The 25,396-nt window shown below is 48.1% G+C and overlaps 1 protein-coding gene across 2 annotated transcripts; it reads left to right on the top strand.

Moving 5' to 3' along the window:
* Positions 1–394: 394 nt before the first annotated feature.
* On the top strand, positions 395–24,884 carry DCTN4 (dynactin subunit 4). Of its 2 annotated transcripts, XM_073649808.1 has the most exons (14): positions 395–619; positions 2,526–2,596; positions 13,044–13,222; positions 14,049–14,092; positions 15,770–15,877; positions 16,905–16,925; positions 17,092–17,165; positions 18,068–18,180; positions 18,641–18,750; positions 21,201–21,274; positions 21,443–21,497; positions 21,948–22,055; positions 22,409–22,506; positions 23,143–24,884. In XM_073649808.1, exons 1-14 carry the CDS (start codon positions 485–487, stop codon positions 23,363–23,365), a joined length of 1,413 nt encoding a protein of 470 aa, XP_073505909.1. In that variant the 5' UTR covers positions 395–484; the 3' UTR covers positions 23,366–24,884. The 2 variants fall into 2 exon arrangements, with proteins under 2 accessions (XP_073505909.1, XP_073505910.1); XM_073649809.1 differs by lacking the exon at positions 16,905–16,925 and having other exon boundaries at positions 23,143–24,883.
* Positions 24,885–25,396: the final 512 nt, after the last annotated feature.

The following is a 25,396-nucleotide window of genomic DNA, read 5'->3' as shown; positions in this document are numbered from 1 at the left end:
GTATTACTTTAGGGGGTCTGGGCGGGGTCTCTGCTGGCATTACCCTATAGTGTCTGTATAACTTTCTATGTCTGGGTTGAATTACTGTACTTTAGGGGTCTATTTTATTAAATCTAACCTGGAGTATGTAAGAAAGGAGTCTTGATGAGGGTCTATATTCATTAATGAGGGTCTGTATGTAAAGAATTTTTTTTTTTTTTTTACAAAATTGCCCAGCACATTGTAGACGTTTGAGCCCTGGTCTGTAACCTGCCACTGCGGTCAAATAAATAAGTTTAGAAGAGCAAAGCAGACGGCTCCATCACAACATGCCCTTGTTCATATACTTGTTAATAAAGTTTTGACATTGACAATCAAAACGGAAGGGGGGGGGGGGAATTCGCTAACCGATATCACGTGACCTAGATGTGTTACGTCACAGAGATGGTGTCAGCAGCCGGACCCACCCTGGTTACGTGACCTGGAGGGCGGGGCACTTCGGAAAATGGCGTCTCTGCTGCAGCTGGAGAGAGTCTTGTACTTGGTTCACGGCGAGAATGAAATCCGCGCTCCGTTATCTCAGCTGTACTTCTGCCGGTACTGCAGCGAGCTCCGCTCTCTAGAATGCGTCTCTCACGAGGTAACTCCGCCGTCAGCCGCCTTTATTAATCCGGCATCATTATACACAGTGCTTACCGCTTCCGTCCAATGGGGTAGCAGGAATCTCTCTATCCTCTATTTGATTGGCTATTTTCAGATGTCAGTCACTTTATAAGGGGCTGGGTTTTGAGCTGCGCGCTGTGATTGGTTGTTTGTCGGAACGGTCTGAGCGCTGATTGGATGGCTGCCTGTCACATCTGCTGGGATGATGCAGCACCTGTTCCAGGCTACACCTATAGGAAAGGCCGTGGTCTGAGGCCTAGTCTTGTCCAGGCATGAATGCAGTGCTGTCGTAAAAGTGACTCCACATTTAGATCAGTTATCAATATAGCATTTCTCTACCATTTTGCCAGTCGGTGCGGCGCTGACCCTCTGTTATTCCTCCAGGAGATGTATGACTGTGTTATTAGCAGGATGTTATCGCTTCCTTCATCCACGCGCCCCCTATTGACAAGGGGAAGGATGAGGCTCAGTGTGAAATGGTCTCATACGTTTCCAGGAGGAACAACTGAGGACCGCGCCCATCGCTGACATCTTTGTACTCCTGTGGTGTAAAGTATAAGCCATAAAACAATCACAGCTTCAAGCGCCATATGGGGAATAAAAAAAAAAAAAAAAAAATAGTTAGACTTTTTTTTTTTTTTTTTTAATGGATAAATATTTTTGGGGTTTTCGCACCTTTTAGAAAAATAAAAACACAAATTGCAATTAAAAAAAAATCAAGACGTCATTTATACCCCAAAAAGTGCATCGATAAAAAGTCGTCTAAGTGCCTCCAACTTGTCCCTTAAAAATCAAGCCCTCCTATCGGTACGGGGCTGGAAAATGAAAAAGAAGTTATAGCTTTTGAAGAGCGCAAAAATTAAAATTGTCCGGGGTGGAAAGGGGTTAAAAGAATAAAAGTGCACACAGGTACTGATAAAGCTAAAATAGAAACATGGCAGTCACTCATCCATTTGATCACCCTCTGGTCCAGCACGGTGACCCCTTTTGGGGCAGATGCTTCCTATAAAGGGGGATTCCAACCTAAAGATGTTATCACCTACTTGCTGGAGACATGAGAACTGCTAAGTGGTGTGGGTCAGATATGAGAAGAACGGGGGATCTCACTGACTGCTTTTGTGATTTGGTTGTACCCCCACTGATCCCACTATCCGAAGAAGGACGATTGGTAACTTGTGTGGGCTGGAATACGTCCATATTTAGGGGTTTGTCCTGTCATAACATCATCAATATCTGATCGGCAGGAGTCAGACACCCAGAACTGATCAGCTGTTAATTGCTTCGGTGGCCATGATTTTAAAGGGGTTGTCCACTCTTCAGACAAGCCCTTCTGAATTCGTATGTCCCCCCCTCCCCCAGTAAAATAAACAACCCTATACTCCAGTGCCGTCTCACCGTTCCTGAAGTGTCAGCACCGACTTTCCCGGGGATTGCGTGACATTGTCATGCGATCCCTGCAGCCAATCAGTGCTGGCTTCACACTCCTCTCCTACGGATGTAATCTACATCTGGAGAATGTGAAAGGACAGTTCCAGCTGTTTGAAGGAGGAGAGAGTGAAGCCCCCGCTAACTGGCCACAGAGATCACGTGACATAACAATGTCACACAAGCCCCAGGAGAATAAGTGCTGACACCGCTGGTACGGCATCGGAGGTGATTATAGGGGAAAACATATGGATTGAGAAGAGGTTGTCCGAGTTGTGGTCAACCTCTTTAATGTTGATGACTTATATAATGGATAGGTCATCAATACTTTATGACCTTTTAAAACCCCTTTTCCCGCAATCAAAATAAGGGTGGCAGGAGGGAGTGGAACTGGATCTATAGGACATATAATGGGTCTTTGCTCTACTCGCCATTCATGTTTCCTTTCTTTCCTACAGGTGGACTCTCACTATTGTCCCAGCTGCTTAGAGAATATGCCGTCGGCTGAGGCCAAGCTGAAGAAGAACAGGTCCGTTGTTCTGCCCCACAATCTTGTATTTTGATTTTGCCCCTCTTTCCATTGTGCTTGCTTTCCTTTTCTTTATCTCTTCATTGGGGGACACAGGACCATGGGTGTATGCTGTTGTCGCTAGGAGGTTGACACTAGGCCAAAAAAGAAAAAGCTCCTCCTCCGCAGTATACACCCGCCAACAGGTATCAAGCTCATCAGTTTAAGCTTAGTGTCTGTAGGAGGTAGACCTGGATCCCAACAGATCCAATCCTGTTGTGTTTTATTAATCTTTGTTCTTTATTTTTCAGATACAGCTCTTCAGGGTTAACAGGGAACACTGCGTCCCCTGTTATCCCCATTCTCAAGCGACCGAGAGACTAGTGTGGCATTCCCCACATCGCCCACTCTCGGACCCGCTGGGCAGGACCTATCCCCTGTCACCTTCGGGTGTCTCAGGGTGATTCTTGGTGGCCAGTCCTTGCCTATTTCCCACCCCAGCCCCCTCCTCGGAGCGGCCTGGGAGGGAGACGGTGGTCACTGCGGTGACCTTCCCCCAGATTCTGGGGTCGACACCGTCTCCTGCACCGGTCAGTGCGGGAAGGAGGAAGAGCCAGGATCCCCCCTATCCACGGAGGACCTCCTGTGACCATCCTCAGAGGGGGAGAGGAAGAAGAGATATCGGGACCTCAAACAAAAGTATAATCCCTACCACTCCTGCTGCCTTACAGCTGCTGCCCCCCAGGCCAGAACACTAGACATGGACAACAACAGCTTACTTACAGCAGCGCTTCCCTGGCCACGCCCCCTCTCCTCACATCTTCATGGCATCCCCCGCAACATGGCGTCCACCCCCTCTCCCCCCTCCTTCTTTTTTTTGCGCGGCAAATCTGCCGGCGCTTCCTCCGTTCGGGGGGCGTCTCGGGTGGGGCGTTCTTTTTACCGGCGGGTATACGCCCCCTCCGGCAATCGGCCAATTGGGGCCAACGAGCGTTGTGATGCGTCCGGCACGCCCACATTTCTCCCGGGGACCTATCAGCGATTGGTTTCCTAAGCCCGCCCCCATTTTTTCCACCTATCAGAGCCTCGGCTCCCCCAAGTCACTCAGGACAGCACGCTCTGCTCCTGCCCCGCCCCTCTACGCTTTTCTCTGTTCCTGGCTCTGCCTGCCAGCTTCAGCACCACACCTCCTACAGCGGCTCCCTTCAGCCTCAGCTCCGGAGTTTCCAAGGGGGATAATGAACCGTGGATATTCCCAGACCGGGTAGGTCCTGCCCTGGCACAACACACACCTTTCCTGCCCATTGGCTCCCTCCTCTGCAGTATTCCTGGTTAGGCACATATGCCCAAGCCCAGGGAGCTTTCTGTCCGTCCCGCTCACACAGTCACATACTACGCCTGTGCTCTTCCCCAGAGGTCGCCCTGGGATCTGACTCGGCATCAGATTCTGACTCTGGATCCGACACGGACCAATATTCTAAAATCCACGACATGGTTGACAGCCTTATATCGGCCGTTAATCAGATCCTTCATATTAAAGAGGACGAGAGCCCTTCTCAGGACTACTCCATTTCCTTCAAGAGAATCAAGCGCCCGGCTCGCACCTTTTCTAATCATACAGAATTTGATGGTGTCCTTCAGAAACAGTGGGAGCATCCAGAAAAGCACTTCACTGGAAAGAAACTGTTAGACATGCTATACCCTTTTTAACCACGATCTTGTCAGCAAATGGACGGAGTCTCCTTCTGTGGATCCTCCTGTCTCTCGGCCAAGACGGTGCTGTCTCTTCCAGACGGTTCCTCCCTCAAGGACACTACTGATAGACAGGTTGAGGCCTTGGCTAAGTCAGCCTTTGAGGCTGCTGGCACCTCTCTATGTCCTTCCTTCGCCTCAACTTGGGTATGAAAGGCAGTCTCCGCATGGGCCAAACAGTTTAGGCAGGGCATCCTAACGGGGACTTCCCCGGACGATCTGGCTGACCTAGCGGATCAGATCGCCCACGCAGGAAAATATCTGCTCACGGCGTCCCTTGACGCCGATGCCTGTTGAGCAATATCATTGCTATATGTAGAATTCTTTGGCTGAAGGCTTGGAATGCCGACCCGGCCTCCAAAAAATCACTAACAAATCTCCCTTTTCAAGGCTCCAGGCTGTTTGGGTCTAAGTTAGGCCAGATCATTTCTGATGCCCCTGGGGGGCAAGAGCACCTCCCTTCCCCAGCCGAGACCTAAACGCCCCTTTCCTAGGAGACTTTCCCTTCAGTTCCTTTCCTTTCGTCCGTTTTCTCAACCGGGCCCCTCCTCTCAACAGGACCGTACCCCAGCACAGCGAGAGAGACGTAAGCCTACCTTTAGGCCTACTCCCAACTGGCGCCCATAGGGTCGCTCTTCTAAGCCCTCTGGATCCCGATCACGATCCAACAGATTTTCCTCAGCATGACGGGTCACTCCCACCTGGGACTTCTCCCAGGGTGGGCGGCCGTCTACTTCTGTTCCGAGACTCTTGGGTCTCGGCAATAGAAGACCCCTGGGTCAAGGAGATTGTGATCTCCGGCTACAAGATCGAATTCAACGCCATGCCAGGAACACGATTTCTCAGGTCCCGCCCCCCGCATCCATCTCTGCTTCCCGGTTTCCTTCAGGCCATCACCTCCTTTCTGCGCTTAGGAGTCATAGTTCCAGTCCCCCTTCAGGAAAGGTTTTCTGTTTTTTACTCTCAATCTTTTTGTTGTTCCAAAAAAGGACGGCTCACTACGTCCGGTCCTGGACCTCAAACAACTAAACCGACAGGTACGCATCCGGCACTTCAGAATGGAGTCCTCAAGTTGGTAATCGTCTCGATGGAAGCCCAGGAATATCTATGTTCAGTGGACATTCAGGATGCGTATCTTCACATCCCAATCTGCGCACCACATCAGAAGTTCCTCGATTTGCCTTCCAGAACGCACACTATCAGTTCACTTCTCTCCCCTTCGGGCTTGCCTCCGCCCCAGGGTTTTCACGAAGGTAATGGCGACGGTCATGGCCATTCTACGAGCCAGGGGGATTGTAATTATCCCCTACCTCGACGACCTATTGAGCAAGGGTCCCACTTTCAGGGACTGTCTCCACAATCTCCAGATCACCTTGAACACACTCTCTCGGTTAGGCTGGCTGATCAACACAGACAAATCCTCCCTGGTCCCATCTCAACACGTAAACTTTCTAGGGATGCAGTTCGACACTACCCATGCCCGGGTCCTTCTCCCGAGGGAAAAAGATAAACCCTCTCCACCGGGGGATCCACCTTCTTTCCGACCCAAGTCCACACTCTCTACACCTATGCATGAGTGTCTTGGGAAAAATGGTGGCAGCTATGGAAGCAGTGCCGTTTGCCCAGTTCCGTACCCGGCCTCTTCAACTGGCCCTTCTGTCAGCATGGGACAAGAACCCGTCGTCTCTAGATCGATGCATCAGGTTACCTCTTCATGTGAGAAGGTCATTAACATGGTGTACTCGCCCCTCTTCCTTCAGACCTAGGATGGTAATTCCTACCGCTTCGCTGGCAGGTGGTCACGACCGATGCCAGCCTCATTGGTTGGGGGGGGGGGGGGGGGAGAGTCTTCGTTCACCACACGGTGCAGGGCCAGTGGAGTCCCCACGAAGTATCCCTACCGATCAATATCTTGGAGATAAGGGAGATCTACCTGGCGTTGCGTCACTGGCAGGATATTCTTGCAGGGTTCCCGGTCCATGTACGATCGGATAATGCCACGGCTGTGGCGTACATAAACCGTCAGGGAGGAACGCGCAGCAAGTCCGTCTTGAAAGAGGTGGCAAGAGTGCTAGTTTGGGCCGAGTACACAGTTCCGGCAATCTCGGCAGTCCACATTCCGGGGGTCGACAATTGGGCAGCCAACTTCCTCAGTCGACAGGGCCTTGCCTCAGGAGAATGGTCTCTCCATCCCGAGGTGTTCCATCCGATTTGCTTACGATGGGGCACGCCGGACGTCGACCTCATGGCTTCTCGGTTAAACCACAAGGTTCCATCCTTTGTAGCCCGGTCCCACGATCCCCTTGCGATTGCTCAAGTCGCGCTAGTCATATCATGGTCTCAGTTCCTGCTGCCATATCTTTTTCCCCCTCTACCATTGATCCCTCGAGTCGTCAAAAAGAGCAAGACAGAAGGAGTACCGGTAATTCTAGTAGCCCCGGATTGGCCCAGACGCGTCTGGTACGCAGATCTAGTAAACCTGCTCGTCTACTCCCCCTGTAGACTGCCGGACCGTCCGGACCTCCTCTCTCAGGGGCCTATTCTTCATCAGAGTTCTCGTTCTCTGAATTTAATGACATGGCCGTTGAGGCCGCAGTATTGAGGAAGGCGGGTTTTTCAGACAACGTCATCCAAACCCTAATTAGTGCCAGAAAACCCGCAACCTCGCGCATATACCACAGAACCTGGAGAGCCTTTTTTCATCACTGCGAGAAAGATCTGCAACTCCCATGTCCTTTTCGTTACCGGTCATTTTGGCCTTTCTTCAGTCTGGTCTGGAAGCGGGACTCTCTCTAAACACTCTCAGAGGCCAAGTTCGGCCTTGTCCATTTTATTCCAACGTAACTTGGCTTTCCGCCCTCAGGTCAAGACGTTTCTACAAGGGGTGGCTCACCTGGCGCCGCCTTATCGCCTCCCGGTGGATCCATGGAACCTTAATATGGTCCTAAGCGTCCTCCAACAGCCCCTGTTTGAACCCATTCAAGACATCTCAGCCTCTCTTCTCTCCTGGAAGGTGGCTTTTCTGGTGGCCGTTACCTCTATTAGGAGGGTTGCAGAGCTCGCAGCCCTTTCATGTCTGTCACCCTTTCTGGTCTTCCATCAAGACATGGTAGTGCTCAGGTCGGTGCCTTCCTTTTTGCCGAAAGTAGTCACCTCTTTCCACATCAATGAGGACATTGTCTTGCCTTCCTTCTGTCCAGCCCCAGTGCACCCACGGGAGATATCCCTGCACAAACTGGACCTGGTCAGAGCTCTGCGTGTGTACCTTTCTAGAACGGCTTCCCTCCGGCGTTCGGACGCCCTGTTTGTCATCCCTGAGGGGCGTCGCAGGGGCTTTCCTGCTTCCAAGTCAACCATCGCCCGTTGGAAAAGTTCGACCATTTTGGAGGCATATCGCGTCTCGGACAAACCTCCCCCTCCGGGGGTAAGGGCTCACTTCTTCCGGGCGGTGGGGGCCTCTTGGGCTTTTCGCCATCAGGCTTCAGCTTCTCAGATCTGTAAGGCCGCAACCTGGTCTTCACTCCTCACCTTTTCAAGGTTTTACAAAGTCCACACTTATTCCTCGGCTGATGCCAGTCTTGGACGGAAGGTTCTGCAGGCGGCGGTTGCCAGCAGTCTGACCTAATCTGTGACTATCTTTTGTTCTCCCACCCTAGGGACTGCTTTTGGACGTCCCATGGTCCTGTGTCCCCTAATGAAGCGATAAAGAAAGAGGGATTTTTGGTAGTCACCGTAAAATCTTTCTTGGAGCCTTCATTGGGGGACACTTCACCCTCCCTGATTTTGGGCATATGTCCAGTTGGCCCTGTTGGGCATCTAATTTAGTTTCCACGGTTGTGCCCCGTTGGGCATTGCATAGTTAATTATTTTATGTTACTCCTACTGCTTTAGCCACTATCTGATAAGCTTGGTGCCTGTAGGTGGGTGCTTACTGCGGAGGAGGAGCTATTTTCTTTCTTGGCCTAGTGTCAACCTCCTAGCGACAACAGCATACACCCATGGTCCTGTGTCCTCCAATGAAGGCTCCAAGAAAGAGATTTTACGGTGAGTACCAAAAATCCCTCTTTTTCCTCCTATGTATAATTATGGGGTGTAGCCCGCACAGCCGGCGTCGCGTAACTTCTCGGAGGCTTTGTCTCTGATCCTCGCACTCTCTGTATTTGATCTGTTTCTCCTGGCAGTGTTTCTTTTGATAATATGTCAGGATCCACATTTCACAAGACCTTAATTATTATTATTATTATTTATTATTATAGCGCCATTTATTCCATGGCGCTTTACATGTGATAGGGATATACATAACAAAAGCATTTACATAATCTTAACAAAACGAGTCAGCGACTGGTACAGGAGGAGCGAGGACCCTGCCCGCGAGGGCTCACAGTCTACAAGGGATGGGTGAGGATACAGTAGGTGAGGGTAGAGCTGGTCGTGCAGTGGTGTTTACTGCAGGTTGTAGGCTTGACGGAAGAGGTGGGTCTTCAGGTTCCTTTTGAAGGTTTCCACGGTCGGCGAGAGTCTGATATGTTGGGGTAGAGAGTTCCAGAGTAGGGGGGAAGCACGGGAGAAATCTTGTATACGATTGTGGGAGGAGGAGATAAGAGGGGAGTAGAGCAGGAGATCTTGTGAGGATCGGAGGTTGCGTGCAGGTAAGTACCGGGAGACTAGGTCACAGATGTATGGGGGAGACAGGTTGTGGATGGCTTTGTATGCCATGGTTAGAGTTTTGAACTGAATTCTCTGGGCAATAGGGAGCCAGTGAAGGGATTGACAGAGAGGAGAGGCCGGGGAATAGCGGGGGGACAGGTGGATTAGTCGAGCAGCAGAGTTTAGGATAGATTGGAGAGGTGCAAGAGTGTTGGAAGGGATGCCACGGAGCAGGAGGTTGCAGTAGTCGAGGCGGGATATGATGAGGGCATGCACTAGTGTTTTTGCAGAGTCTTTGCTGAGGAATGCACGGATCCGGGAGATGTTTTTGAGTTGGAGTCGGCAGGAGGTGGAAAGGGCTTGAATATGTGGCTTGAAGGAGAGATCAGAGTCCAGGGTTACCCCAAGGCAGCGAGCTTGTGGGACTGGGGAGAGTGAACAGCCATTGACGTTGATGGATAGGTCGGATGGGGGATGTGAATGAGAGGGTGGAAAGATGATGAACTCTGTTTTATCCATGTTGAGTTTTAGAAACCTGTCGGAGAAGAAGGATGAGATGGCGGACAGACATTGTGGGATTCTGGTTAGTAGGGAGGAGATATCGGGTCCAGAGAGGTAGATCTGTGTGTCGTCAGCATAGAGGTGATACTGAAAGCCGTGAGACTCTATGAGCTGTCCCAGGCCGAAGGTGTAGATGGAGAAGAGCAGAGGTCCTAGAACTGAACCTTGGGGGACACCGATAGATAGGGGGCGAGATGAGGAGGTGGTGCGTGAGTGGGAGACGCTGAATGTCCTGTCTGTTAAGTATGAGGAGATCCAAGATAGAGTCCGTGATGCCAAGAGATGAGAGAATCTGGAGTAAGAGGGAATGGTCCACTGTGTCAAAGGCAGATGACAGGTCCAGAAGGAGGAGGACAGAGTAGTGTCGCTTGGATTTGGCATTTAGTAGGTCGTTGGTGACTTTGGTCAGGGCAGTTTCAGTCGAGTGATGCGGTCGGAAGCCAGATTGTAGACGGTCGAAGAGGGAGCAGGAGGAGAGGTGGGAGGACAGTTCAAGGTGGACATGTTGTTCTAGAAGTTTTGAGGCAAAGGGGAGGAGTGATATGGGGCGGTAGCTGGTCAGAGAGGAAGGGTCAAGGGAGGGCTTTTTGAGGATGGGTGTGATTGCGGCATGTTTGAAACATGAGGGGAAGACTCCGGTTGTTAGTGATAGATTGAAGAGGTGGGTTAGGGTTGGGATGAAGACTGAGGTGAGGTTAGTGATGAGGTGGGATGGGATTGGGTCAAGTTCGCAGGTGGTGAGGTGTGATTTGGAGAGTAAAGAGGAGACTTGACCTTCTGTAATGGTGGAGAAGTGGGGTTTGGAGGAGGAGGGTTGAGTAGATATGAGGAGGGGTTGTGTGGACTTTAGGCCAAAGTTTTGTCTGATGGTGTCAATCTTCTGTTTGAAGAATGAGGCAAAGTCGTCGGCTGAGATGAGAGAAGAGGGAGGAGGTGCTGGGGGACGAAGGAGAGAGTTGAAAGTGTTAAATAGCTGTTTAGGGTTGTGAGATAGGGAGGATATGAGAGATGAGAAGTAGGTTTGTTTTGCTGTAGTGAGTGCGGACTTGAAATTAGTGAGGGATTGCTTGAATGCGATGAAGTGCTCGATGGAGTGAGACCTTTTCCATCTCCGCTCCGCAACCTTGGAGGCCCGGCGCAGTTCTTTGGTAAGTTTAGTGTGCCAGGGTTGCCTGTTGAATGTGCGAGGTGTGGTGTGTGTGAGAGGGGCGATCGAGTCTAGAGCTGCAGCTATTGTGGTGTTATATGAAGCAGCAGCAACGTCTGCATCGTGCAAGGAATTTATGTCTGAGAGGAAGGAGGGATTCAGAGAGAGAGTGTAGGTCAAGGTGTTTGAGATTTCTGCGAGGGTGTGTGAGTTTGTGGAGTGGGGATTGTGCACCCGGAGAGGAGAGGGTAGAGAATGTGAGGAGGTTATGGTCAGAGAGAGGGAGTGGTGAGTTAGAGAGGTTAGATAGGGAACAGAGGCGGGTGAAGATGAGGTCCAGTGTGTGGCCATCTTTGTGGGTGGGTGTGGAAGACCATTGAGTGAGTCCAAAGGAGGAAGTGAGGGATAGGAGCTTAGAGACAGACGAGTGGGGAGTGTCAATGGGGATGTTGAAGTCACCCATTATGATAGTGGGGATGTCAGTGGAAAGGAAGTGAAGCAGCCAGGTAGTGAAATGGTCTAAGAAGGTGGTGGCTTGCCCTGGGGGTCGGTAAACGACGGCCAGTTGGAGGTTGGAGGGGGAATAGATGCGCACACAGTGCACCTCAAAAGAGGGGAGTGTAACGGATGGTGGCAGTGGGATTTTGGTGAAAGCGCAGAGTTCTGATAGGAGGAAACCTACGCCTCCACCATGTTTGCCATTGGGGCGGGGGGTGTGGGAAAGGTGGAATCCACCATATGAAAGGGCAGCTGGGGAGGCTGTGTCAGAGGGGGTGAGCCAGGTTTCGGTGATGGCGAGGAAGGAGAGTTTGTTTGTAATGAAAAGATCGTGGATGAAGGAAAGTTTGTTGCAGACAGAGCGAGCGTTCCATAGAGCTCCTGTTAGTATAGCTGAGGAGGTGGGTATTAGTTGGATGGGTATGAGGTTAGAAGGGTTGCGACAGTTTGAGGAAGGTCGTGGATAGGAGGTAGAAGTAACTGTGGGGATATGGCGAGGAGGACCAGGATTTGGAGATATCTCCTGCAGTGAGGAGGAGCAGAGAAAGTGTTAGCAGGTGGGAGCAAGAGAGAGCATGAGATGGCTGTCTGTGTTTGGAGATCCAGGATTGAATGTTGAGGAATAATTTGGAGGAGGAGGTGAGATGAATGGGGAGGATAGAGGGAGAGATGATGAGTTTCTTACTTGGTGTAGGGATTTGAGGGGTTATTAGAAAGTGGAGGACTATAGAGGAAAAAGTGAGAGCTAACAGAAACATAGTTTAAGGAGAGTAAGTGGTCAAAGTGTTTGTTACCTGACTCCTGCCCTGACTAACTGCCTCTGAAATAACTGCCACTTCTCTCCGAAGCCACTTTGCACAAGAAGACGCGTGCACACCCCAGCACCTTAATGGCCTCTCCGGTGGTTATACCACGATGGACATGCATCTAACACATTTTTTCTGTAATAAATATTGCTGCAAGTGAATGGAAACCTTCTTGTCCAAGTCTAGGACCTGAAGTCCTGTCCTGATCATAGGCTTGTCACACAGGTGCATATAAATAATATAGGGTACTTAGTAAACACAGTTTTTGATCAAAAAAGCGTAAAAGCCATCCCACCACAACAAGGTGACCCAATCGGGATGGTCCTAACCTCTAGTATTAAAACCTCACCTTGTGTCAGCCGACCTCAATGTAGATAAGGGCAGAGCAGAAGCGAGGCCGACTGTTCAGGTACCCAGCCATGGGAAGCTATATAAATGAAAGGCTTAGCTCAAACAGGTGAGCCAAGCCCCTGTGTGTACAAAGTACAAGAAACTGCAGCAAAACCAAAGAAATGAACTGGAGTATAAGAGCATCTACTTTGGTAAGGTGTTAATACTAGAGACATTATAGGACTGTCCTAATTTGGGTACACCATGTCGTGGTGGGATGGTTTTTACGCTTTTTTTTTTTTTTTTTTAAATCAAAAACAGTGTTTACTAAGTTCCCTATGTTACTTACATGTACTAATACGATTTACTTACAGCAGGGTATATGCTCATTTTGTTCCTATCTTAGGTTTTGTCTGTTAGGCGGCCACAGTGTGAACATGCTTCTGCTCCGGCTCATTTCTTTGGTTTTTCAGGATATAAAAAGTTTCATTCACTGGCAGTAATCAGAGATCTGATGTTGACTATGATGAGGTTTTGAAACCCATATTTTATACTGCAGCACTTCTGATTTCCATGGTTTGTATCTGGGCATGTTAGTGTGGTTGTAGGGATTTCTCCTGGGCATTGTTGGCAGATTAACAGGGGTCTCCGGTAATCGCGGCTTATCCCTTTTAATTACTTGATGATGGATTATCGATGGTGACCTGTTCTGTGTGCTCCTGTGCAGGTGCGCGAATTGCTTTGACTGCCCGTGCTGTATGCACACTCTCTCCACCCGGGCCACCAGCATTCCAGCTCCTCTCCCTGATGACCCGGCCAGGACCACCATGAAGAAAGCCTATTACCTCGCTTGTGGCTTTTGCCGCTGGACCTCCAGAGATGTTGGCATGGCCGACAAGTCAGTGGGTGAGTATGCTACATGGTCCAAAGCCCCCCCACACACACACACATTCGGTAGGTGTCTGCCAATCATTCAGCTGAAAGCTACTTCTCCCTACTAGACAGGAACTCTGAACTTGGCCAATGACACCCTTTAAGAACAACTGGGCAGCTCCTCTCCGCAGTGTGACACCCAGTATTGTGCATCTATCCAACGTTGCATGCACAGTATCTGATAGACATCCACACACTGTGTCATCAGTGTGACACGTACCAGCGCCTGGGAATCAGCGGTACAGTTAGCGCTGTTCCCAGGTGCTGAAGGAATCTGTTAATTGTTCCCTGCTGGCGCTGCGATCAGTGCGAGCAAGGGACAATGTTGAGAGTAGTATTCTGCTGCCTCCAAAAAGTGTAAAAATAAGAATTAAAATAAAAAAAATCATTATACTCACCTGGCGTGAGGGAAGCGGCCACACACGCTGAGGAGAATGACTCTCCACAGCTAGCGGGCAGCTGAGCTCACTGAGCGGTATCCTGTCACTCAGTGAGTTCCGCGCAGGTCAGGAGCCCAGTCTTTCTCTGCTCCTCAGCGTATGTGGTCGCCTCAAGTCAACAGACTGCGTCACTTCCATCTTTTTCTTTGTGCCTCTGGTGGGAGAGACATCGGATCAATCACTCGGGGCAGTCTTACTCCCCATGTAGAGGCCACATGGAGATAAGATTGGTGTGGACCATCTAGGGACAGAATATCAGGAATTTACAAGCTCTTGATTAGCGCTTATCTGCCCTTCATTCTTCCCTTTCTCACCGGTTATGAATCCTCTTTGTAAAAGCTTTTGCTTCTCTTTTGCAGCGAGCGGTGGATGGCAGGAGCCTGAGAACCCACACAACCAGAGGGTGAGTTATGGGAGACGCGGAGACTAATGGAGATCTGTCTGCTCCCCACAAGGCCATGTGTAATTGGGATTGTAGCGGTTGCAGAACCCCACCCGCTTCACGCTTCAAGAACGCTGTCACGTGTATGCATACACTCAGGCGCACATATGACATGCTGCTGTCAGAGATTGACAGCAGCATTTAACAGGTTATCTATGAGAGACATACACATGACATTGTGCAAATAGAAATATGCAGCAGAGCTTAACCGGTCAACTGTTTATTCTGTGCATTGGAATAGAGTAGGTTTTACGTCAGTCCTATGCAAAGCTACAGATAAAAGAGCTTGAAGGGCACAGATGTAACAGAGGTGAGTTTCTGCAACAGTCCTAAGTAAAAGCACAGGTATTCTAAAATCCTAGAAAGCACAGATGTAGCAGAGTTTAGCTTGTACTGCTGTCCAACTACATCTGTGCACACTATCACCTCGATTTATCATTTCTAGTTATTTTTTTTTGTCTTGTTGTATTTGCTGACATTTATTGCCCCAAATTATTCAAAATTGCGCACGTTGTTCATGAATTTGTTGCAAAGTTAAAAAAAAATTTTTTTTTTTTTTTTTCTTGTTGCTTCTAATTTTTGTGACTTTGAGTAAAAAGCCTCAACTTTTCCAAAAAGTTGCCAAAAATGCAAATTTTTGATGTAAGGACAAAAGATCACTCCGGGGAGGACCAGCGGGGGATCGCGTCATATTTTGGATCCTTTTAAAATGTTGCAATTGATGGATCAGGTGAAAACATCTGGAATCACTAAACTTCGCCCACAAAAAGGAAAAAAGAAAACAGAACATTCAAGCGCATATAAAACATACTTCAAAAAGGGGCAAATAGAATAATGAATTGGCTGCAAACAAAAAACAGACGCCACTGCAATGACTCTTAGGACTGTAGCACAAACTCAAATCTGCTACATCTGTGCACTCTGACGTTACATTGTTCTGTGTGGCATTACATAGGACTGCAGCACAATCTCAACTATTTAAACCACGGATTATTTTGGAAAATAATTTGGTGCACAGATGTAGCAGTTTTAAGTTTAGGCTGTTATCAGGGGTGCTGAATTAGAATTGCAAAATCATTACACCTTCTGCCCCCTGAGGCTGGACTGCCGTCCTGTTCACGTTTGATTTAAAGGGAATCTGTCAGCAGGTTTTTGCTATATAATCTGAAGACAGCATGCTGTAGGGGTTAAAACACAGATTTCAGTGATGCCTCTCTTATCAAGCTCTGAGGTTTGGTTTGCTTACAATGATTGTTTTAGTACCAGGAGCTTATCATTGCTGTGACACATGCTAGTCGGACATTGTACATACAGAGCCTGGAGTGGGTGGGGTTAGCTTCCTCAGCTCTGCTGCAGTGCTAAATCTAAAAGCTCTGATTGTGTGAGAACGGCTGCATCCAGTAATCTAAGTGATGCATCGCTAGATTCAGCTTCTCTCTGCCTACGTTATGCTTTTCTCAGATGAGGTAGCAAAAAACGTGCTGATAGATTCACTTTAAGCACAGGGTTACAAGATATTTCTGATATACTTTGAGTTAGACGTGATCAGGAAAGGTCACCTGAATGTTTCGGATGACGTCTTATCTCTGGACGTTGTATGTTCTCCATTTGTCCTAAAATGTCCTTTTCTTTCTGAAGATTAACAAGCTGTTGGAGTATTATCAGCAGCTCGCACAGAAAGAGAAGATCGAGCGCGACCGCAAGAAGCTGGTGCGGCGCAGGAACTACATGCCCCTCGCTTTTTCTGTAAGTACCACGTTTCTTAATCCACCACTTGATAGATAATGTGATAAATAGAAAATGTTTCAATCGCTTTATATAAAAGAGCAACATCATTATCTCCGAACGATCATCCTTCCTTCTCTCAAGTATAACCCGTCTCTAGCGGCAAAAATGCCGAGAGGGCGTACAGAAAGTCGGGTGAGTCTTTGACAGACAGGAAAGCAGGAGCAGAGAGAGAGGCTGCAGAAGAGAGAGGCCATTGAGCAATTCATGCTGGGAAGACTCAGCACCTATAGTGCTGGCAAAATGCTGATTGAAGAGGATTCCTAGAGCAGGGCCTCAGAGGCGTTGCATTATATAGTGATTCTTATTCATTGTGTGGATGCAAAGAAAGAAGAACATGCATTAACTATTGTATTCTTGAGGTTGCATCATTAGGGCATGTGCGTGGCAGAGGGGGGTCTTGTGTTCAGGACCCCTTACTTTAGCCATAGAGCTGCTCTGGACGCTGTACTGCAGTGGACGGCCTGGTGTGCATTCCCAGGAACAGTATTTTTGTGCTGTAAAAGCATCTAGGACCTGAGAGAAAAGCTCAGGGGTGGGGGAGGACTTAATCACCAAAGGGGAGCACAAGTTCCCCACAACCCCCCCTACTTTAAGGAGGACACCTCTACAGGAGCTCTAAACAAAATATCGACAGCACTTAATAAGGCTGCATTGCATATTGTACTGGCATTTTGAAGATAGCAGCCCAAAAGTATTGTTTTCTTTGAATTGCACCTTCTATCTTAGGCATGGTTTCCACCATGCTTTACACTGCAGCTCTGTTTGTGCTAGTTGGTATTATTCCAGTAAATCCAGAATGATTCTAACCTGCAGACAAACTCATTATGCACTCTGTGCAAGGAGCATATACCCCGGGGGTCCATTTTAGGCAGGGTTAAACCCTAACTTGGCATATTATGGATGTACTGACGTTCTGTGTAATCTGATGTCGCTCTTTTGTTTTTGCCCTGGTTGCTTTCATGGTTAATATTGGGATATCCTCCAGCAACATACTATTCATGTAGCGGTAAGTCCCCGGCCTCCTGTTCATTAGTACTCTCCATCCATCATCTCCGGCGGTCCGCACCCCATGACCACTAATTATGTCATACACGGGTTATTGCTTTTTTTTCTTTTTGCCCTGATTGTTATATCATTTTTTTGCTCTGAACAAAAGTTTGAATTTTCCACAGGACAAGTATGGCCGAGGTACAAGACTACAGCGTCAGAGACCCGGGGTCCCTATTACCCCTCTGGCTGGACTCACGTAAGTACATTGGCCATCAATCAAAGATGTCCAATAAAGGAACCCAACGGAGACACCTGATATACTGTATACAGGCAGCTTAGCTGCATTTTCTTGACAGCTTCTAATAGCCTGAAATTTTTCTCTTTTATTAGCAGCTTTTTGGTGCTTTTTTTTCCCCCTGTGCTTTACACTGCAGCTCCACTTGTTATATATATAGAAATACGAGCTCCCCAGTAAAGCCCCCGTCTCACATAGCGAGATCGCTGCTGAGTCACGGTTTTGGTGACGCAACAGCGACCTCACCAGCGATGTCACTATGTGTGACACTTTGCAGCGATCAGGCCCCTGTTGTGAGGTCGCTGATCGCTGCAAAGTGTCCTGGACCATTTTTTTTTTGTCGTTGCTCTCCCGCTGGTCATCACACATCGCTGTGTGTGACCAGCGGGAGCAGCGATCAGGCTGGTAACCATGGTAAACATCGGGTTACTAGGGGCACACGCGCACCTAGTAACCCGATGTTTATCAGTGTTACGAGCCTGCTAAAGTGAGAGGTAACCTCCCGCTCACCGTAGCAGAGTGGTAACCATGATAAACAACGGGTTACTAGGAGTGTGTGTGCCCCTAGTAACCCGCTGTTTACCATGGTTACCAGCCTGCTCCTGCTTCAGCAGGCTGGTAACCAGGAGCAGGACATCGTGGAAAGATTCTTTCCACGATGTCGCTGCTCCCCTGATCGTTGGTGAGCCTGCCTGTTTGACAGCTCACCAGCGACCACATAGCGACGCAGCAACGATTCCTGACAGGTCGTATCGTTGTCGGGATTGTTGCAGCGTCGCTAAGTGTGACGGGGCCTTAAGTCTTCACAAGGTGAGCTGATTCTCGTTGGGTTAGTGCTGACGCAGAACATCTTCTCTTCCCAGACTGAAAGAAGGAGAAGATCAGAAGGAGATAAAGATCGAACCTGCACAGGCGCTGGAGGAGGTGGAACCGCTACCGGAGGACTATTACACCCGGCCCATCAACCTAACAGAAGGTAACACGCCCGCTAACCATTATATCCCCGCCAGCGATTAGGATTCCCTCATTAATGAGCGGTCACAGTATTTGGCTGGGAAAAAAATGAAGGCTAAAACCGTCACATCTGTTATTACTGTAAAGAACGCCTGCAGTGACTAGTGCATGTACAGTAGAAACTGCTGCCTGGGGGAATAATTCTCAGGAGCCATCATAAAGAGATTATTGGATGGTAATACCCTTTTACAAAGCTTTTTTTTTTTTAACCAAATGTAGACCGCACTGCTCACTTTCTTAACTGCTTAACTGATCACTAGTACGGGGGTCCCGAGTGCCCAATCGTTACCTCATATCCCTCTTCTGGGGATCTTGGTGGTCCCACTTGTAGATATCGACCTGTGACTTAGTATTGGGAAAGTCAGAGATAAAGATGGCTCTACTGCTCTCCCCATTTTAATGCTTCCTTTCCTAATTTGCAGTCACCACCCTGGACCAGCGCCTCCTGCAGGCCGACTTCCAGCCCATTTGCGCCTCCCAGCTTCATCCCCGCCACAAACATCTCTTAATCAAGCGCTCCCTCCGCTGCCGGGTAGGTATAGTATCTACTATATAATTGGCTTATCCCGTCTGTCTGTCCAGTCCTCCGTTCACACTTGCCGTCGGGAGATCAGCGGCCCTAGCCGCATGGAGGTGAGCGGCGAAGCAGCCGGGAGATGACTGGCGATCCTGCCAGGAGCTGCTGTAGACAGGACAGACAGCCCTGGAGCATAGACAGGACAGACAGCCCTGGAGCATAGACAGGACAGACAGCCCTGGAGCAGATGTAAGGAAAGAAGGGGAGGATTAGTGTTTATTTTTTTAACTGTGCTGTGGAGATGGGGGAATGAGGAGGCCATACAAAACCAGAATGAGGAGGCCATACAAAACCAGAATGAGGAGGCCATACAAAACCAGAATGAGGAGGCCATACAAAACCAGAATGAGGAGGCCATACAAAACCAGGATGAGGAGGCCATACAAAACCAGGATGAGGAGGCCATACAAAACCAGGATGAGGAGGCCATACAAAACCAGGATGAGGAGGCCATACAAAACCAGGATGAGGAGGCCATACAAAACCAGGATGAGGAGGCCATACAAAACCAGGATGAGGAGGCCATACAAAACCAGGATGAGGAGGCCATACAAAACCAGGATGAGGAGGCCATACAAAACCAGGATGAGGAGGCCATACAAAACCAGGATGAGGAGGCCATACAAAACCAGGATGAGGAGGCCATACAAAACCAGGATGAGGAGGCCATACAAAACCAGGATGAGGAGGCCATACAAAACCAGGATGAGGAGGCCATACAAAACCAGAATGAGGAGGCCATACAAAACCAGAATGAGGAGGCCATACAAAACCAGAATGAGGAGGCCATACAAAACCAGAATGAGGAGGCCATACAAAACCAGAATGAGGAGGCCATACAAAACCAGAATGAGGAGGCCATACAAAACCAGAATGAGGAGGCCATACAAAACCAGAATGAGGAGGCCATACAAAACCAGAATGAGGAGGCCATACAAAACCAGAATGAGGAGGCCATACAAGCCAGAATGAGGGGAATGATGGAGCCATACATACCAGCATATGGAAATTTAACAGTAGCTGCTGCATTTCCCACCCTAGGCTTATACTCAAGTCAATACATTTTCCCAGTTTTTTGTTGTAAAATTAGGGGTCTCGGCTTATACTCGGGTCACCGCGGACAGGCACCATGTGACCCCCGGCTGCAGCTGGCTCTTGCTTCCGCTTATGTCACGACTATTTGCACCTGCAGCCAAGGGGTCTCCTGTTTCTCGTTCCACGGTGAGTGATGGGCTGTGGCCGGGGTTATCCCCCATCGTGTCACACCCAGCATTCACCGCACAAGCATACATTGACAGACCGCGCGGTGGATGCTGGATGTGACACGATGAGGGATAACCCCGCCCAGAGCCCGTCATTCACTGTGGTGCGCGGAACAGCAGACCCCTGGCTGCAGCCGCAAATAGTCGTGATGTAAACGGAAGCAAGATCCGGCTGCAGGCGGGAGAATTACGTGCTGGCTGTGCGTCGTCAGCGATGTTGTCACAAGCAGGATTGACAGCATGACGTAATGACAAAATTCATTAGGGGCACCGAGGGGATACATTGTGAAGTTAATTAAAAGTACTGCACAACCCATTTAAACACTGCTTCGCTGCTTAGTCGCGCCCGGTCAGCCGTATACATATTCTAGATTACCCGATGCATTAGAATCAGGCCACCATCTAGTTGTCTTATATACACCCTGGGTGGGTATAGTATAGGCTTATATACACCCTGGGTGGGTATAGTATAGGCTTATATACACCCTGGGTAGGTATAGTATAGGCTTATATACACCCTGGGTGGGTATAGTATAGGCTTATATACACCCTGGGTGGGTATAGTATAGGCTTATATACACCCTGGGTGGGTATAGTATAGGCTTATATACACCCTGGGTGGGTATAGTATAGGCTTATATGCACCCTGGGTGGGTATAGTATAGGCTTATATGCACCCTGGGTGGGTATAGTATAGGCTTATATGCACCCTGGGTGGGTATAGTATAGGCTTATATACACCCTGGGTGGGTATAGTATAGGCTTATATGCACCCTGGGTGGGTATAGTATAGGCTTATATGCACCCTGGGTGGGTATAGTATAGGCTTATATACACCCTGGGTGGGTATAGTATAGGCTTATATACACCCTGGGTGGGTATAGTATAGGCTTATATACACCCTGGGTGGGTATAGTATAGGCTTATATACACCCTGGGTGGGTATAGTATAGGCTTATATACACCCTGGGTGGGTATAGTATAGGCTTATATACACCCTGGGTGGGTATAGTATAGGCTTATATACACCCTGGGTGGGTATAGTATAGGCTTATATACACCCTGGGTGGGTATAGTATAGGCTTACAACCTATTGTGTGTGTTTTTTTTTTTTTTTTAAAATCAAGTCTTTTCTTTTTACAGAAATGTGAACATAATCTGAGTAAGCCGGAGTTTAACCCGACCTCTATAAAGTTCAAGATCCAGCTGGTCGCTGTGTAAGTTTCTTGTACTAATGATCTATATTGCAGGCCCAGGTTTGATCTCTTGCAGCTCCATTATTTTCCTATAAAATGAAGCCTCCGAGCCGTCACCTCCATCGTATAACATGGGGAATGGTCGGACACTTGCACATTGTGACTGGGTCCTTTTGTGTTTTGTTGCAGGAGTTATGTCCCAGAAGTAAGAATTATGTCCATTCCCAATCTACGTCACATGAAGGTGAGAGTCAAAATTTATCCTTATGTTAAAAAAAAATTAAAAAACTTAGGCCCCTGATTCATCAAAGTTTTAAAGGGGTATCCTATCCCAATATGTAGTAGATGTAATAATAATATTAGCATATACCTACAATTAGAAATTTAGTATAGTTCTTCTGATTTGCTATGTTTCTTTCCTCATATGTAGGGCATTGCAGTTGCTTAATGTCCATGGTTACGACCACTAACTATCGCTATATGAGTGGTCGTAGCCATGGGTACCTAAGCTACTGCAATGGCCCTACACATGGGGTAAGCGACACCCCCCTTCACATTGAAAATTGCTAATAAACAGTTAAATCATCGGGGTGCCTCGTGTAAGTACAGTGCTGGGTAAGACATTTATGGTCACTATCCAGCCCCCTTCTTTGTGCATTATTATGATGGGAATCCTTATTCTTTTTTGCTGCAGGAGAGCCAAGTACTGCTGACCCTGACTAACCCCGTGGAGAACCTGACCCATCTGACGCTAATGCCCTGCGAAGATGGAGATCCCTATGATATTAACAGCACTGCCAAGGTAACGCCTGGTACCTCTCGTGTACCTTTTACTAGAAAACCTCCTGAAAATAACAATATTCCCTTAATTGGTTGGTACGAAATCCAACTTAATTTTCATCCTAAATCCAAATATCCAGTGTGCAGAGACCAGCACCGCCCCCACAAGTGATGTCAATTGCGGTAGCGGCGCTTGTCTTTGCATGCCTAGTATTCTTTACAACTCACACTGACAGTGCGCTCTGTTGCCGGCTCATTACTTAGCCAGCGTGAGAGCGCACTGTCATTGTGCACATTGCGCATGAACTAGCTCTGCCCCTTTCAGCTTTGTGTTTCCAGATATTCTGAAGATCCTAATAATTACCTTTATTACAGGTGGTCGTACCAACAAAGGAGCTAGTTCTCGCTGGGAAAGATGCTACTGCCGAATACGACGAACTGGCGGAACCACAGAATTTCCAGGATGACCCAGAGTAAGTCTCCTCTTGTCACTAGGATATGCCATCCTCTTTTTATTGGTCAAGGTTGGACATCTGGGACTGACTGAGATCATGAAAATGATGTCTTTCACTTTGTAGGGATTTGTAGCCATCTTCTTTAAAGGGAACCTCAGGATGTTTCCACATATGGCAGTAGTGGCATGTCTGCATAGGCGCTTGTCCCCCAATTAAAATGATACCTTATTTGTAGAGATCTGGTGTTGCAGTCATAAGAAATCTAGCATAGAAACGATATGCAAATCAGGCTGGAAGTGCTCTGGGGGGGGCGTTTCATGATACTCTGGTTACCACGCCCCCAGTACACTACCAGACTAATTCGCTTATGGTTTCTATACTAGATTTCTCAGGAAGGCCACATCGGATCTCTACAAAAAGATATCCTTTTTTTATTGGGGGACAAGTGCCTTCCCAGCCATACTATATAAAAACAAGTTAACCGTCCCTTTAAACTTTCAGCTATAAGCTGCAATAGTTATAAAACGACTGAGTATTAATCGCCCTCCGTGGGCCGGTGCTAGTTCCTGCCATTGCCCCAGTTTCTGTTGTTAGACTCCAGCGTTGCAGACAGTGGGTAGGCCAATTTTCTAATACTTTTCCTCTCTACTCCAGTGTTGTCGCCTTCAGGAAGGCTAACAAAGTCGGGGTGTTCATCAAGGTGACTCCTCTGCAAGAAAAAGGAAAGGTGATCGTCAGCTTTAAGCTGAAGCACGACTTCAGAAACCAGCCCACCCCCATCCGACCGACAGAAGACAACGAGTCCAGCTCCGAGGCCGTGTGGCTGGCTCATCATGTGGAGCTCGACCTGGGACCGGTGGTACCTGCTGCCCCTTAGACCCCGCGTCTCTTGGTTCCGGCAGAGGAACATGTCAATGGAGGCATGGTCCTTTCCACCTGGAGACCAAAGTGCAGAGGACAAGCTGCTTAATGCACTTGTTCTGGGAGGTTTGTGGACATTTGTGCCTACGAGGCAGTGACTTGTGAGAACGCTCTTCTGGTGGTCTCTCTGTGATCCCCTAAACACTGGACGTAAAGGCAAACTAGGTATGAAACACGCATGTAAACCTAGGAGACCACCATGGCTAAAAATGTATAGGAAACTTGCTGGTATGATTTGTTCTGTTCTAGCAGCAGTTTTTTGGGTTTTGTTTTTTGAGGGGTAGGCATTTACTATATGATAAATTATATTGCAGCAAAAGAAAATGGGGGCAGAGAATCCATTATTTATTTTATTTTTTTTTTTAGTTCTGTAAAAGGAGAGGAGGAGATTTTCAATTAAGTTTCTTCAGAGAATTGTGGTTGCATTTCCATTTGTAGCCTGCAGGTGTCATCGTTGTTCTGTGTTCTTGGCTATGGCGGCTTTTTCACCAATTGTCATGGTGAATACTTAAGACACATCGTAATTTTTGTGGGTGATGTGATGTGGATCCTGACAGTTATCCCTTTAAGATGCCAATGATCTAAACTGATCACGGCAATCTGTAAAATGCTCCTAAAACCCATTAAGACATTTTCCGCTTTCCCAACCAGTTTGTATCGCTTCAATGCAAATGGTCATGATTAAATACCTCCTACCGTTTTGTGGCTGCAGCTCCTAGGCAGAGCGATGCATCTCCATGGCAACCTGCTACAAAACTACATTCATATGTCTTATCTATTCACTACTGTTTTCTAATTTACCAAATGTGTGCTAGTCAAAGGCCTCGATACACATTAGGCTAATGTCAGTTGAACCACCAATATTGACACTGATATGGGGGCACCAGGTGATTGATCGTTGGGGGAGATATTGATTGGACATGTCCAATTTCGGACTGCTGATCGCATTGCTCTCCACAGAGCACACCAGCGCTCCAGTGGTGACACATTGCTCTGCATAGGAGCTGCAGACGCAAAACAGTAAGGGTATCGCAAGCCTAAAAGTTTCATGAAGACTTTTGTGTTGGAGTTCAGTTAGTTGCAACTTGGTTGCCGTCTCTGCTGCTGTGCCGCCATATTAAGGGTTAAAGCCATGAGTCCTAGTCTTATGGGCTGCTCTTGACGTACAGAGATAGAAGAAGAGATGCTGACTCCTAGCTTGACAGCAACCTGAGCTAATTCCCATTTTGGGCCTGATTCGCTCACCTGTGTGCCTGTGCCAAGGTTCATGATGCACGGAGCAGCCATGCTTGTATGAATGCAGCGTTAAGCTGACCTCTTTATTGGGGTATTCCAATTTCCAAGATCCTATACCAATATGTAGTAGGTATAATAATAATATTAGCAAATACCTCCAATTAGAAATGTAGTATAGTTCTTCTGATTCGCTATGTCGCTTACCCCATGTACAGGGCATTGCAGTAGCTCGGGTATCCATGGTTACGACCACTCATATAGTGGCAGTTAGCTAGTTGCTAGAGGTTGTAACAATGAATATCTAAGCTACTGCAATACCTGCACATGGGGTAAGCGACATAGCGAATCAGAAGAACTATACTACATTTCTAATTGAAGGTATTGAGATGGGAATACCCCCTTAACTCCGGGGGGAACAAGCACGATTATTGATTTGCCAATGACCTCAGCAGAAGATGAAGGCTGTGGTTGGTCTGTACCTGTCAATCGTCACAACCATGTAGAAGCAACTGGTCGTGCAAGGCAAGATACTAAATATTATGTAATGTCTTATGGCCACTTTGATCCTTAGTAGGAAGTTTTTAATCAAGACCATTAGCAGTGAAGCAACACAAAATAGTTGTACTGGTGAATGTGCCTGTAACACATACGTGGAGACTTTTGCTGCCTGAGATCTCACGATTCTCCATAGGTATGTATAAGGCTGCATTCACATGTCTGAGCTCCTTGTACTGACCAAGGGTCTCATGAT

This window comes from Phyllobates terribilis, unplaced genomic scaffold, assembly GCF_046119375.1.
Source record: "Phyllobates terribilis strain yellow unplaced genomic scaffold, ASM4611937v1 Scaffold_10__3_contigs__length_209671492, whole genome shotgun sequence".
NCBI lineage: Eukaryota > Metazoa > Chordata > Amphibia > Anura > Dendrobatidae > Phyllobates > Phyllobates terribilis.
The sequence above is the reverse complement of the archived record's forward strand: the minus strand, read 5'-3'. Positions and strand labels throughout refer to the sequence as shown.

Coding starts and splice junctions, on each gene's coding strand:
- DCTN4 (XM_073649808.1), top strand. CDS start 485: ATGGCGTCTCTGCTGCAGCTGGAGAGAGTCTTGTACTTGGTTCACGGC. Junction 18,181..18,640: donor GCCCATCAACCTAACAGAAG/GTAACACGCCCG, acceptor CCTAATTTGCAG/TCACCACCCTGGACCAGCGC. Junction 21,498..21,947: donor CCAATCTACGTCACATGAAG/GTGAGAGTCAAA, acceptor TTTTTGCTGCAG/GAGAGCCAAGTACTGCTGAC.